Source organism: Trachypithecus francoisi, unplaced genomic scaffold (assembly GCF_009764315.1).
Source record: "Trachypithecus francoisi isolate TF-2019V2 unplaced genomic scaffold, Tfra_2.0 Lachesis_group5, whole genome shotgun sequence".
Taxonomy (NCBI): domain Eukaryota; kingdom Metazoa; phylum Chordata; class Mammalia; order Primates; family Cercopithecidae; genus Trachypithecus; species Trachypithecus francoisi.
Genome location: NW_022681470.1, coordinates 104,752,779 through 104,769,042, shown reverse-complemented (window position 1 = coordinate 104,769,042; position 16,264 = coordinate 104,752,779). Strand labels below are relative to the sequence as shown.

The following is a 16,264-nucleotide window of genomic DNA, read 5'->3' as shown; positions in this document are numbered from 1 at the left end:
ACGGGCGGATCACAAGGTCAGGAAATCGAGACCATCCTGGCTAACAGTGAAACCCCGTCTCTACTAAAAAATACAAAAAAACGAGCCGGGCAAGGTGATGGGCGCCTGTAGTCCCAGCTACTCGGGAGGCTGAGGCAGGAGAATGGCGTAAACCCAGGAGGCGGAGCTTGCAGTGAGCTGAGATCCGGCCACTGCACTCCAGCCTGGGCAACAGAGCGAGACTCCGTCTCAAAAAAAAAGGCAATTAGGGTCAAATGAGGTCATTTGGGTGGGCCCAAATCCAGTATGATGGGTGCCCTCATAAGAAGAGGGAGAATTCCACGTGCCCTCCCCTCCCATCCTCCTTCCGCCATCTCTCCATGCTGCCATAATGGCATGCATGAATGCCCTGGCTGATGCTCTCAAGAACATAAACACTGGAAAAGGAGTCAAACACCAGATTCTTACTAGGCCATGCTCCAAAGTCATCATTGGGTTTCTAACTGTGATGATGAAGCATGGTTACATTGGCAAATTTGAAATCACTGATGATCACAGAGCTGGGAAAACTGTTGTGAATCTCACAGGCAGGTTAAACAAGTGTGGAGTGATAAGGCCCAGATTTAATGTGCAACTCAAAGATCTAGAAAAATGGCAGACAAATCTCCCATCCCACCAGTTTGGTGTCATTGTACTGACAATCTAAGCTGGCATCAAGGACCACAAAGAAGTAAGACAAAAACACACAGGAGGGAAAATCCTGGGATTCTTTTTCTAAGAATGTGATACATATTTACAAATAAAATGCCTCAGTGGAAAAAAATAACAAGAAAAGGGAGCGACATCAGGAGTGCACACACACAGAGAAAACGCTGTGAGTACACAGCAAGAAGGCAGCTGTCTACAAGACAAAGACGGAGGCCTCAGCAGAAGCCAATTCTGCTGACATCTGATCCTAGACTTCCAGGCTCCAGAACTATGAGAAATAAATGTCTATTGTTTAAGCCACACAATTTGCAGTATTTTGTTATGGTAGCCCTGGCAGACTAACACAGGCAGGCAATGTAATAACTGCTTTTTATGAATTATCTCATTTAATTGTAGGTACTATTTAGACAGGCACTCCCAATATAAATTTTGCCCACAGCAGGAACTCTGTTGAGAGTATGCTCAGGGTTGACCCTAAAAGTAGGTAAGTAGAATGCTCTGGCTCATAAATGGATGAGGTGGGGAGAGAAGTTTAATGGACACAAGAATTCCCTGACACTTGTGTATCTTTATCGAGATTGTATCTACCTGTTTGCTCCTTGTTCATTAAAGGAGAATGGTAATACCCTAATTTACACCAGAAAGACTTCTTACAAGGGTTTATTTATTAAACTGATAGGTCCTTTCTGATTATTCACTAACAATTTCAAATGTTTTCCTCTATTTTGTTCTTTCTTACCCATCTCCATGGAATGGCTGGGTGAATGTATGTGCACATAACATTTTCCTTTCTGTATACGCTGGCTAAAACTGTAGGTCTCAAAGGTTATCAAAAGTTCAGAAACAGATACAAGTATATGTAAGAAAAATATACATAATAAAATATTTTTAAAAGTCAGTGGGGGTAAGGATAAATTAATTAACAAATAGTATTATAAAATCACTTGAAAAAATAATAGTTAATTCATCTCATCGAATATACAAAAAATTAATTTCAGATTGGATTAAATATTTAAATGTTAACAATAAAACATGGACGCATTAAAATGTAAAGATTAATTTTTTTGTATAATCGAGGGCTGCAGAAGGCATAAGTACTAAAGGAAGTACTTAAATATAAAGAAAGAAACCAAAATAGAAAATATTGGTAGATTTGACTATATAAAAGCAGTGTGGTGGGTCATGGCAAAGAGGCTAGAACCATATGTAATCTATTCTCAACATTAGCGCACTCAGGAGGATTTAATAATTAAATCTGTTCTTTCCAGGTATACTTAAGGCCAACAAGAAGGAATGCATAATCCGGTCTCAGGAAACATTTTGCATCATCTGGTAAAGACTTCTGCCTCCTCAGATTACAGACTACATGTGAAGCCTTGAAGAGAGCTCCAAGGAGCTGCATGGGCACAAGGCAGTGTCCTCACAGTGAGCTAGGAAGAGGCTTGCACTGTCACTGCCAGCCGCTTTGTGCATCAGGGAAGGCCTGAGCGTAATACTTGAGCAGCCATTGCTGTCTCCTCCAGGGAAAGGAATCATCCTCCTCACAGACGGCTGAAGATCTTATGAAGCTGAACCTCCCAACAAATCCTCATATTTTGATACAAATAAGAATATGATTGTCAATATTCATGCAATGTTTTAAACCTTATGTAGCAATTTTGCACATTCTTGTACTCTTTCAGAAATAGTGTGGGTTGTGATGATAGATTTGGGTTTGAATTCTGGTTAACCATTTGGCTATGTGATCCTGGGTGACTTACTTAACCTCTCAGAACTTATTTTCTCCTCTATAAAATGGTGATGGTGATGGTGCTAGGGTCAAAATGATACCACCTTATGGGATAAGGATTGGATGACAGAAATACCTAGTTTGACCCGTAGGAGGCACTCCATTTCTTTCTCTTCTATAAAAGTGGTTAGTTGCATCAGTAGACCTCAGATTTCCCCAATAGTTACATGTTTATATAGTGATGTGTTCTCTTCAAACATATCTCATGTTACAAGGTGATTTCTTTAAAAAGATAGGGTCTCACTCTATCACCTAGGCTGGAGTGCAGTAATGTGATCCTAGCTCACTGCAGCATTGAACTCCTGGGTTTAAAATATCTTACCGCCTTAGCCTCCTGAGTAGCTGGGACTACAGGTGCATGCCACTACACTTGGTTAATTAAAAAAAATTTTTTTTGCAAGGACAGGATCTTGCTATGTTACTCAGTCTGGTCTTGAACTCCTGGCCTCAAGTGATCGTCCTGGCTTGGCATCCCAATGCACTGGGATTACAGGCATAAGCCACCACAGTTGGCCTCACAGTGATTCTCAACTCAGCAATGTGGCATGGAGGTGTTAATATCTGTATTGCTAAAAAGCACCCTTGAGCCTCCTGCCTGAGAATTGTCAGTCTATAGTATGTGATACCCCAAGAATCTCTCATGAGTTTGATATTTTTGTGATACCTTATTCTTCACTCTTAGTAGCTTTATTTCAATAAAGTAAGGCTTTGCTTATATGGGAAGGCAGTGCATTAAGCTAATGAAAATTGTAGTTGATAAACTACCTTCTCATATCTAGCTGGATGCCAGGGAATATTTGTGTTGGGGCTGGTGTTGGAGGGAGTTTTGATGGAAGTAATAGTAGAAAGATGGAGAGTACACAAGACATAGAGGAGGGCTGATTGAACCATAAGGAAAAACAGATAAAAGGGAAGGTGAGAGGAAGTGAAGACAATTATCCTTTTTCTAATAGAGCCTCATTTAGCAGGCTGAGACTTGGCTGTTTCGGGAGTACCGGCTGTCTCTCACTAGAAACTGCCATCTTTATGCTATCACCCTGTCTCCCATGCAGTCTCACCTACCCGAGGTATAAGACCTGGACTCACCACTTGAGTTATACATGGCTACCTGATCCATCTCATAAAGGCATATTAAGTACTATAAGATTCTCGGATTTAATCTGTCAAAACCTAAATAGTTCTCCCTATAATGATACATGAATGGTTACAAACAAAGTTTGGTAACTGCAAATATAGAAAACTAGAGAGAAAGGAAGTGGTCCCAGTCTACCATGAGCAGCTCATAGCCTAGATGAACTGAACATAACTTTTGGTTTGTTCCAAGGAAAGGATATAAGACCAAAGTGTCCATAAAGTTCTTAAAGTATCTTTTAGAGTTTGGGGTAAGAGATCTTTCAATTGAAACTACTAAGAATACTTCTTAGGCCAGGCAATTAGATTTGAACTGAAGAGATAAGATAAAGCTAAAGGTCAAAGTTATGACTTTGAGAAGAGTCAGGCAATGTCATCATCAAGGGAGCCAATCTTCCAGTAGACGAGGCTTCTGGAGTGATAACTACAGATCCGCTGTTTCCAGGCTGCAAATTAATTGCATTGGCCCAGCAGACACCATCAGTAAACAACCCTTCCAGGGAATATCTACTTGATCCTCTTTCACAGAGCAAACTTCCAAGGGCTGTCTGGGTCCCATCCTTATTTTGTTATCTTCAGGGAGTCCAAGTGCACAACAATGAAAAAAAATTGTGTGATTTTGTGCTAAAATGCATGTGTAGACTAAAGAAAAGAGTAACATCACGGTGCGTTGGACCATGAAGTGATAGATAGCTTCATGAGGAAAGAAGAATTTTGGAGGGAACTTGATGATGGGTAAAATTTAAAGAAAGATGGGAGACAGCAAATGTATCCATACTTCTGGAATGTTTTAGCTTTTGGCACTTAGGTTTGAGTATCCCCAGATGTCTGTGGTGTACCTCAAAATCTGGTCTTTGCAGTTGGGCTGATGTGATAACATCTGTTGTCTAAGGTATCTACTGTGTGCTCATGGACAAGGCATCTGTTTCTGTGACTCTGTTTATTTTCACTGATGACTCCCATATTGAAACTCCTGGGAATGATTCCATGAAAGATGAAATAAGCCAAGGTTCGAAGGAGCAAACAGTTCAAACACATAGTAATATAGTCGGAATTAGAGCAGCCTGATGGATGTGTGGAGACTTCACCAGCTGGAAGTAGACTGGGAATTACAAGTTTCATCAACAGAACCAAAGCACATGACCTATGCCACAGGGCAGAATCCTTATTATGTAATAATGACCCCTGCACACTTCTCTCCCTCAATTAACAATGCACAGATTGAGGTCATTGTGTATTTACAACCTGGAGATATCTGATAGCCCATACTTCACCTTGAAGTTTGGCTTGTCTGTTCCCTCAAATGTGACAACAATTCTGAAACGTTTTTGCCTTTGGCACCTCGGTTTGAACATCTCCAGATGTCTATGGTGTACCTCAAAATCTGGTCATTGCAGTCGGACTGATATGACACATCTGTTGTCTAAGGTATCTACTGTGTACTCATGGACACAGCCAAATAATCTGGGCCAGGATTGTTTATGCTTTCACAGTTTGCTTTCTCAGTTTGGTTCGGCATTGATCTCTTCTTGCAGAAAGCCTATATTGGGACCAAACTGGGAATGCAACAGGGCAAAGTTGGTCTAAAGATCCTCTGGCAATTTGCCATTTGGCAATTAAATTTTCTGTAGATTACATCTCTCTACCAATTGCCAGTGTGACTTTTAGAACGTTATTAACTCTGAGCATAGCCAGTTACATTTCTTTTACCTTGAGCCTCTGGGTCTTTATCTGAAAAATTAAAGGACTAGAAAAGATGACTTTGAGTTTTTTACAGCTCTAATATTTGAGAATTTAATAATTGCTCAGTAGTGAAAGTCAGATTTCTTGACACTAGAGCAATTAGTTTGTCCACCTATATGTATTCCTCCTACATTTATCTGCCTGAAGCCCATTGCCACTAGTATTTCCCAAGATGGAAATGTGCCAGGCTGGTATAAGCCCAGTGGATTTTCACCAAGAAACTAGACCCAGCCCCCCAGCCCATACTCACAGTCTTATCATTCCTCCCATTCATTTACCCATTCACTCAACAAACATTTATTGAAGGCCTGTTAAGTGCTAGGTACTAATCTTTAGAACCTACTCTATGGCTTTTCAGTCCATCTTCCCTTCACTCACTTTTTTTGACAAACCAGGCAGACAACGGTGTAGGAAATGTATATTTAATCATTCTCTTGAACGATCAGAACTCTAAAATCAGTTTTCCATAACAACATGTAACACAGTCACCGTGGCTCCAAGGTCCAGGAAGGCAGTGGTTAACACACGAAAAGTGTGGGAAGGGGGCTGGAAACGTATTCTTTTCCATCAAAGCTTCATTCCTCAGGGCCTCAATTCAAACAGTCATTGTCCTTGCTTTCAAAAGTCTCTGTGTGCTTCATGAAAAGTATATGTTTGTTGCCTTAATTTGAATCGTGGCCAGGCAGGGTCTGGAGATCTAAATTCAGAGTAAGAAAACCTGAGCTAGAACTCAGGCAGCTCTCTTATAGAACTTGGCTTGCAGGGTAGAATGAAGGGAAAGAAACTTAGAAGCTCAACAAGCTGAAGATAATCCCATCAGGCATTTCCCACAGGCTTTGTCAACTCCGTTCACTGAGAGATGTTATCCTGGTGCCTGATAGAGTTCTGGCTCTCTGTGCTGAGGCAGCAGCCAAACAGACAGAGTGCTTATTTGCCAATGACTAATGTGAGGAAGCAGACAGATTTGTTGGCTCCCCTCCTTCTAGGCCCTTTTCTACTCGAAACCAGGGTTTCTTAGCCCTGACACAGTTGACCCTTCGGATTGAGTAATTGTAATGGGGAGACATCCTGTACATGGTAGGAGGTTGAGCAGCATCCCTGGCCTCTATCAGCTAGATGCTAGTAGCACTGTATCCTCCTCCACTCCCTCATTGTGGTAACAAAAATTGTCTTCAGACATTCCCCTAGGGATGGGGGACAAAATCACCCCAGCTGAGTCCCACTGCTCTAGATGCTATTGAAAACTGAGGTCATAGCTGTCTATGCAGGATGGAAAGGAAAAGCCTCAGAGCTTGTGATGACATAATGCCATCTATTCAGGGTGAAAGGTCCTTCCCTGGACCATTCACGGATGAACATCATCTGAGAAATACATCCACATTTGTTTAAAAAGAAGGTGCTCAGTTCATTTATAAAATCGATGTTGCCGACTGCTTTGTTTATGCTAAAATTATGATCATTTTTCTTATCTTTGGCATTTGTCAGTTGGGAAGAGAAGCCGAGACATCTTTGGAAGCATCATAAAAAGTAAATCGTTTGACTCATGACTAAAATGCAGCCGCCCCTGAGTTGCGAAGTGGCAGTCAATTAGCAGCGTCTTAGAGTACCTACTACAGCTTAATTTGTGGAATATAAGATGTGGCTATATTGGGATGGACTTTCCAGGAGTTTCCTCAGAGCAGCATTACAGCACATATAACTAAAAATTCAGAGACAAAGGACATTCACTATCCTATCCTCTCACTCCCCAGGTGATAGGTAGGGGGAGGTCCCTGAGATCTGGGGATGCACTTGTTCCCCATGCATTTTACTTATCACTCTTAACACACTTGCCTCGTTCAGATGAATTATTTTCCCAACTTCTAATATGCCTCTGAAGATAGATTTATCTTGTTCATGTTGGAGCCTTCTGCTTTTGGCTTCTTTTTGTTTCTTGTTCTTGTTTGTTCACTCCAGACTTCCAGATATGAATTCATTTCCTCCCAGAAATATAAAACTAGGTCATATCTGGTGGTGAAATAGTTCTGTAGATCCCTGGGATTGTGGAAACAACAGTAATAAGATACCATTATAGCCATTTACAAAACAATTATTGAGAACTGAGAGCTTCCCTGCCACTGCGTGGTGTATCTCTTGTTTAGAAAGGGGCTTATTTTTCAGTATTTTGATGTTGTTCTATTGAGGCCACATGGTCCCATGGGTTGCTGGGGAAAAAGAGATAGCTGGAATCTCTCCTTAGCGGGGTATCATCCCAGTGGCAGTCTCAAGGAAGAGAAGAGACAGGTCCTCATAGTAAATGAGAACTGAGAGGAGTCTGGGCAGTCTCCTGAATAGAGGTGGAAAGGTGGTTTCTGCCGCAATTCCTAACCAGAGAGTGTGTGTGGCCTAAAATGCCATGACCCATTATATTGTGTGTCTCAAATAATGTTCTATTCATTTACTTTTATTAATTTTTTTTGAGATAGGGTCTCACTCTGTTGCCCCGGCTGTAGTGCAGTGGTGCAAACAAGGCTCACTGTAGCCTCAACCTCCTGGGCTCATGCAATCCTTCCACCTCAGCCTCCTGAGTAGCTGGGACCACAGGTGTACCTCCATGCCTGGCTAATTTTTAAATTTTTTTGTAGAGATGGGGTCTCACCATATTGCCTAGGTTGATCTTAAACTCCTGGGCTCAAGCAGTCCTCCCATCTTGGCCTCTCAAAGTGCTGGGGTTATAGGTGTGAGCCACTGTGCCCAGCCTTATTCATTTACTTTAAAAAATCTACTTGACTTATGGTTATTCCTCTATGGTGCCAGGGAGGAACAGGTGGACTGCAGCTAACTGGGTAATTGTATATAAGCCTACATGTGCTGCATGTGAACATCATCCATTAGATGTATGTCATGGCTTTTTTTTTTTAAGCTGTCAATTGTTACTCTAAGGGAATACAAGGTAAAGATGAGTCAGCTATGTTATATAGGACATTTTATTTAGTTGCAGGTTATTAAACACTCATTTGCAGTGTTGTGGGGAATCAACAAAAGAAAAAAGTGCTTTTCCCTGTACTAGTGAGATTCCCAAGGGACAGTTTCCTTAGGGAAATCTCTGCTGACAACTGCGGAGGATTGGAAATGATGAAAACTGGCAGGTTTCCTTACAAAGAATCTCCTTTGTTCGCTGCACTATAGTGAAATCCTGAAGAACAAGAGAAGGAATGAAAAGCAGCAGATCAACAGATCTTTACCTGCCCCTGAGGACTTAGCAATGTAGGCAAGGAATACATGTGACCTGGAGAGTGTAGGATATAAATCATACATGCATGCCAAGAGGATGTAAAATACAAAGACCCTCAGGAAGGTGGGATATAAGCTAGGAAGCACTTTCCTAAAATGGATAAAGGAAGTAGTGGGTATAAATTGCCATAGAGTAGAGAAGATTTCCAGGAAAAGACAGTGAGGGAGGGAGCAAGAGCGGAAAGTAACGGTAGGTAGCAGGTAGTGGGAGGCAGCAGTAGTGGTAGGTAGTAATGGTGGGTAGGTATGTGTCTGTGACTTTAACTTTGATATAGTAATACCCAGAGAGTCACTTTAGGCTCTGGAGCAAAGGAAGGCTATGATGAAATCGTGTTTCAGAATACTTCGATTCTGGCACTGTGTTTCCTATCAGCTAAAATAGGGGGAGGAAGGAGCAGGCACAGTGTTTCAAAACCAGTCTGGGTGTGAGATGATGAAGGCTGGATTAGGGTCAATCTGAGAGGCAACATGGGAAAATGTGATAGGTAGGGGTTAAGAAATTGACATGAGGGACAGAGGGGAGACAAAAATAGCTCTGAGGCTCTAAACCTGGAGGCTTGGTGGGGATGCCACTGAGTAATATGGGAGTATCAATTGGAATTTCATGATCTTAGCTTTCTACACATTTCATATGCAGAATAATATTCAAAAGGAAATATCCTAACAACAATTGGAGCCAGAGGATGGAAATGAGAAGGAAATCTCAGCAGGAGGGCTAGTTGGTGAGTCATCTGCCAACTGTCCACGCGGGCCGGCTGGAGGGGCAGGGAGAGGTTTTTATGTGAATGATGATATGCATGTCATCATGCTTTATAAATAACAGTGAAATTCAGGGTAATTAGTCAGGGCTAAATATCACTTTCTCTTCCATAAGTTATTTTGCCTTCATTGATGACTGAGTAACTTATAAGGTATTTGAATTTACACAAATACTTGAATTGTATGTTATTTTTCCTATGGGTCTGTCAATGAAGTCTATGCTGTTTGCTTACCTAACAAATGATTACCTTTCCCAGTACTAGTGGAAATAATGTCACAGCCCTGGTGTCATTAAATGTTTCTCTCTGTGGCTGATGCTGAAGGCTATCTGACTCTCATTAGGAGCACAAGCACCCACAGAACCAGTCTCCCACACTATTTGTGATTAATCTCACCTGTTGTAACAATGACTTTGCATGCTTTTTTTGTGGCCGAGGCACATTATTTTAGCATCAGGTAAGGGGCGAGAGGCAGAAGTGCCCAGCTGATGGCAAGGAAAGAAGAGACACACAGAGAAGCCTTTGAGTTTAGCAGCTGTAGGTGACTCCGCCTTTTGATCTCAGATTCTGTGAAGTGAGAGAAAAAGTTAAGGGTCATGCAGGAGAAGCTGGATGTCTTCTTCACATGACTGGTTAGCAAAGAAAAGTACCTGAAAAACAGAACAAGTTGTTCCTAATACAGGCAGTTTTTTACCCTTTGCCCACCTTTCCATAACTGGCTTAAAAGTAGAGCTTTCTCTTTCTTCAAAGAAAATTCCATTCTGTGGTCCACTCCAGTGAACACTCAGCCGAATGAAAAACTATACCAATAGAGAGACTGTTGTTGGTTACCAAATAAAGAATAGGCTAAACAAATAGCCATGGCCAGTTCTTGGCTTGAGATGCATTTTCCCTCCAGGTAGTGATCTTTACAGGATCCATGTCATTACATTAGCTTTCATCATACCATTATAAAGTGTCTGGGAAGTATTATTCCCATTCTGAAGTAGAGAAAGGTAGATGTAAAGAAATGAAATAATACTTCTTTTGCTCGATTTCCTCCCTAGACAATCCTACCTCTTTTTTTTTTTTTGAGACGGAGTCTCGCTCTGTCACCCAGGCTGGAGTGCAGTGGCTGGATCTCAGCTCACTGCAAACTCCACCTCCCGGGTTTACACCATTCTCCTGCTTCAGCCTCCCGAGCAGCTGGGACTACAGGCCCCCACCACCGCACCCGGCTAGTTTTTTGTATTTTTTAGTAGAGACGGGGTTTCACCGGGTTAGCCAGGATGGTCTCGATCTTCTGACCTCGTGATCCACCCGTCTCGGTCTCCCAAAGTGCTGGGATTACAGGCTTGAGCCACTGCGCCCGGCCCCAATCCTATCTCTTTTATTTCATTTCAGCTCTGTCACTTACTTGCTGTGTGACTTTAGGCAAGTTACTCAATATATGTGCTCCAGTTTCTTCATCTATAAATAGGGCTAAAGTAGTAATAACCTACTTCATAGGGTTCTTATGAGGATTAATGAGTTAATGCATGCCAAGCACTTAGAACAGTGTCTGGCCCATAATAAGCACTCCATAAGTATTGGCTGTAAAAACGACAATAGAACCAACATCACTCAAGCCTAATAAGCATCACTTTCATGCTGGTCATTTCCAAGTCTACCTCCTTAGTTTGAACTCTATCCTGCGTTCCACATCTAGATTTCCAGTTGCTGCTAGATATGTCGTTTAAAACATAATTATTCAGTAAATATTTCTGAGTACCTACTATTGGTGTTCAAAGGAGTCCAATAAATAACAGCCTCTTCCCCAGCTTAGCTCTGAACCAATTAAAGAGAAGGACAAAAAAGTAAGGCAACTGGAAGATCAAAATATCACCTTTAGTGCTGAAAATCTGTTAATAGAGAATGAGGCTTTGTAGGCAGGCAAGTGGGCTACAGCCTAGACTCCCCACTGTCAGACAGAACCAGACGGGCACAAGTCTACTGCAAGAGCAGATTCTACCCCTGAACAACTGACGGCCTGGAGGAGCACAGCAGAATGGACACGGGCTTCCAAAGAGTTAGCAAAAACAAAGAGAAAAAGAAGGAGCTGAGCTACTTATGTCCAGCTGCTCCTAATATACTCATCAATCACATAAATTAATTCCTTGTTCTCCGGGGAAGAGTGAAAGAGGGAGGAAGAGAGAGGCTAAAAAGATTGCACTGGTGGGGATCCCTTCTCATAAAAAGAAATATATGGTGAAAGGGTGTAGTGTTTTCCCCAAAACCTATCACATGCTGGGGTATTGTGCTAAGCACTGGGCATCTTTACCTGGGTACACTATGGGCATTTTAAACTGAACATCTCTAAAACTCTCATCTACTCCTCATACATGTTGCTCCTATGTTTTGGGTTTTTTTTTTTTTTTTTTTTCCTGGTAGCATCACCAACCTTCTTAGTATCCTGGGTAGAAGTATCAAACCCATTTTGACTTGTGATTTCTCTTGACTTTCACATTTGCATCACCAAGGACTGCACATTATTTTGTTTAAGCAACTTTGGATTCTTCCCCCTTTTCGTTCCCATTGCCCCTGCCCCAGTTAACACTCTCACAATTTCTCCCCCAGACCATTACTGTAAGCTCCTGACTTCATGTCTTCCCATGTTATCTAAACCATTTTTTGTCTTCCAGCCTGAACTCTGCCTTATCTATGGATCCACTTCAGTCATAATTAACAACCCTTTCCCATAGGTACTAAATCTACACTGTGATTAATTTCTTTTTTGATACTTACACTATTCATTTCAGTATCTCAGGGGGCTTAAAAAAGTACTCTGAACATACTTGGCACACAATAGATATTTGTTAAATGAATGACCTAAATTAGTAGAATAGGCAGAGAACACAGGATGTAAATCCCATGGCCCCACTTAATTGTTTAAAAACATGTATGGAGCACCTACTTTGTGTATAACAATAAGAAATTCTGCTATTTTCTTAATTTTGAGCTACTAAACGTTGTATTTCATCCTAGACTGACACTTCAAACACTTGTTTTGATGTATCCAACAAGCATGTAAAGAAGAAAGATCTATTAATTGAATAAAAGGTGTGCTCAATGTCTATGTCTTGTTCAGTTATGGCTCTTGCTACTAGAAGACACTATTTACACAGTTTGGAGCTTTTCACTGAGAACTGGACTGAGATACCGTTGTCAGCACCCGTTGTTTTAAATGACCAATACTTCAGTCCCTCCTTCCTTCAGTACCTCCTTCTCTTCTGGGAAGGCCTGTCATCAGATACTGTCTCATTGGCCTAGGTATGGGCAGCTGACCCAAGTTGAGTCAAAGTCCTTCTTGGGAATGTAGAATGAGACTGATGAATTCAGGTTCAGTCTCATCACTCTCTTAAGATATTTTTAAATATAGGAACACTTGGCAACCACATCTTGCCATATGGACTAAAACAAGAGAGAGTAAAGAAAGAATTAAGTAGAAATGAGAAACAAAGAATCTCAGTGGGATTTAAGTTCCTGGTTCCAGCTGTTCCTGAAGTCAACTGAACTTCCTGTCTTTGGTTCCATCACATTCCAGTACAATTCATACATTTCCCTTCCAGCCTAGGTTTATTTATATCGGTTTTCTGTTACAGGCAACTAATAATCCTAACAAGGATAGTTGCCAATTTGTTCCTCAAGATGGCACAAGAGCTCTCACTCTCATATATAATTTTTAAATTACTTTTAAGAAATTGCAGTAAAAACACAACAAATGTACCATCTTAACCATTTTTAAGTGTACAGTTCAGTAGTGTATACCCACATTGTTATAAAACAAATCATTAGAACTTTTTCATTTTGCAAATCTGAAATTCTGTACTCATTAAACAAAAATCTCTCTTTCCTTCAACTCCTCCACCTTGCCCCCTGCTAACCACCATTCTACTCTCTGTTTCTGTGAATTTGGCTGCTTTAGATGCCTTGTTTAAAACATACAGTATTTGTCTTTTTGTGACTGGCTTATTTCACATAGCATAATGTCCTGAAAGTTCATTCACGTCGTAGCACATAATAGGATTTCCTTCCTTTTCGAGCCTGAATGGTATTCTATTGTATGTGTATACCATATTTTATCTAGTCATCTACTAAAGGACATTTTGGGTTGATTCTACCTCTTGACTTTTGTGAATAGTGCTACTGTGACCATGGGTGTGCAAATATCTGATTCAGAATCTGTATTCTTTTGGAGGCATACCCAGAAGCAGGACTGTTAGGTCATATGGTAGTGAGTCCAGAATTGGTTCCTTCTGGTAGGTTCTTGGTCTTGCTGACTTCAAGAACGAAGCTGCGGACCCTTGTGGTGAGAGTGTTTTTTTTTTTTTTTTTTTTCTCCTTTGAGAGGGAGTCTTGCTCTGTTGCCCAGACTGGAGTGCAGTGGTGCGATCTCAGCTCACTGCAAGCTCCACCTCCCGGGTTCATGCCACTCTCCTGCCTCAGCCTCCGGAGTAGCTGGAACTACGGGCGACCACCACCACGCCCGCCTAATTTTTTGTATTTTTTTTTTTAGTAGAGACGGGGTTTCACCGTGTTAGCCAGGATGGTCTCGATCTCCCGACCTCATGATCCGCCCGCCTTAGCCTCCCAAAGTGCTGGGATTACAGTTGTGAGCCACTATGCCTGGCCTGAGTGTTACAGTTCTTAAAGACGTTGTGTCTGGAGTTTGTTTCTTCAGATGTTCAGATATGGCACATCTGGCGTTGTTTGTTCCTCCTGGTGGGTTCCTGGTCTCACTGACTTCAGGAATAAAGCCACAGAGCACCTCAGTAAGTGTTACAGCTTTTAAAGGTAGTGCGGACCCAAAGAGTGAGCAGCAGCAAGATTTATTGTGAACAGCGAAAGAACAAACCTTCCACAAGCTTGAAAGGGGACCCCAGTGCGTTGCAGCTGCTGGCTCCGCGGCCAGCTTTTATTCCCTTATTTAGCCCTGCCCACATCCTGCTGATTGGTCCATTTTACAGAAGGCTGATTAGTCCATTTTACAGAGTGCTAATTAGTTTTTTTTACAGAGTGTTGATTGGTGCATTTACAATCCTTTAGCTTGACACAGAGTGCTGATTGGTGCATTTACAATCCTCTAGCTAGACAAAAAAGTTCTCCAAGTCCCCACTTGACCCAGGAAGTCTGGCTGGCTTCACCTCTCAGTAGTTTTTTTAAAAATTGTTTTGATGACACTTTATACTATTTTCTATAGCAGTTGCACCATTTTACAGTCCCACCAACAGGGCATGAGGGTTCTAATTTTTCCACATCCTCACCAACATGTTATTTTCTGTTTTTGCTTTATTTTGTTTTGTTTTTAGAGTAGCCACCCTAATGGGCATTAGGTGATATCTCATTGTGGTTTTGACTTGCATTTCTCCGATAATTAGTGATTAGCATCTTTTCATTTGCCTTTTAGTTATTTTTATATCATCTTGGGATGAATGTCTCTTCAAGTACTTTGCCCATTTTAAAATGAGGTTATTTGATTTTTGTTGTTGTTGAGTTCTAGGAGCTCTTAATATATTCTGGATTGAAACCCCTTATTTAGGGAAATGATTTATAAATATTTTCTCCCATAGGTTACTTTTGTGTGTGTGTGTATGTAATTTATTTTTTAAATTGATATATCAGAGTTGTAGATAATTTTGGGTTCATATTTGTAATTTCAAATTAAAAAATCATAAGAATATGATTTATTCAGTTAGATTCAGCAAACATTTATAGGGTACTTACAATATGTAAGGTATTTGTGCCCAGTGCTAGGTTTGATTTAAACGGTGGCCTCCTGACATACTCCTTTCACTACAGTTTGAACCCAATTTAGCCCCAGGAAGGATGGTCTTAAAAGTCATAATTCAGTCTATGCATTTTCTTGATACTAGCTCAACCTAAGGTTTTGTATGCACTAAAGCACTGCAGGGAGACTAGGGTGCTGGGTCTTCTCAGCCAGTTCTCAGCTAGCGTGCTAGGAGACCAGTTCCATCTAAGGGTTTCAGATTAATCCTGAGCCAATATTAGTGGGATCATGAGTCAGTCCCATGAGGGATGAATAAAACTAAGTCAGACTCCAGACTTTAGTCTTCAGATTCACAGGCTTCTCAAAGTCAGGGTGGAACCAAACCTTGGTTTCTAGCCTAAGATTTGGAGGGCTTGAAGTCCAGCTGAACATATCCAAGATGTCAAGTAATTAATTATCACTTCCCCACTGCTATGCCAAGGTAGTCCTACCGAGTTACGCAGAGCCTCAGAATCCTAAACACTGTTCCCCAGACAACCGGTCAATGAGAAAGCATAGAAGATGAAACCTAATTGCCATCTTCGATCTATATGTCGTACATATTGTTTTGTGTTGGGCTTTCTCTTATGTAATACAATCTCAACTGGAATTGAGTGATCAAACTCTTAGTGAAGAGGACTCTATAGAGATTTTTGTGCCTTGGTATATATATCTATTAATGTAATTAAATTTTAATTTAGATTTTACTCTTTCCCCAGTAAATCCATACCAAAGCAGGGAGGAACCCACCTGTCACTTTGATATCCCCTGTTGCTTTGGCAATGTCATTTTCAATCATACAGGAGTATGTGTTGTTGATCGTAACATTGTACAGCACAGACACAACCTTCATGGTCACATTCTCAGAGTTCAGCTCAAAGCTGGTATTGGAGACTTCCGAGAAGTTGGCTCCCTGGTCAACTTGGGATGCCCAGACCACTGTGGGCTGGGGGAACCATCGGGGAGCCTCACACCGCAGGGTCTCTGAGCTGGCGTTATAGTCCACATTCACCTCTGGCATGCTGAAGGCTGTAGGGTCAAAAGTCGAAAAGGGCAGATGCCAAAGTCAGATACATAAGACAATACAGCCTTTGAAGT

The 16,264-nt window shown here is 41.3% G+C and overlaps 1 protein-coding gene across 1 annotated transcript in view; it reads right to left on the bottom strand.

Annotated features, from left to right (window-relative positions):
• Window positions 1-5,754: 5,754 nt before the first annotated feature.
• The window catches only part of VTCN1 (V-set domain containing T cell activation inhibitor 1), a 68,633-nt gene continuing 58,123 nt past the window's right edge, over window positions 5,755-16,264 (bottom strand). Inside the window, exons 4-6 of the mRNA XM_033197632.1 lie at window positions 15,917-16,195; window positions 9,778-9,948; window positions 5,755-7,384 (exon numbers count right to left, since the gene is read on the bottom strand). Coding sequence (XP_033053523.1) covers window positions 9,824-9,948; window positions 15,917-16,195 — 404 coding nt within the window. The 3' untranslated portion in view covers window positions 5,755-7,384; window positions 9,778-9,823. The remainder of the gene's footprint in view (window positions 7,385-9,777; window positions 9,949-15,916; window positions 16,196-16,264) is intronic.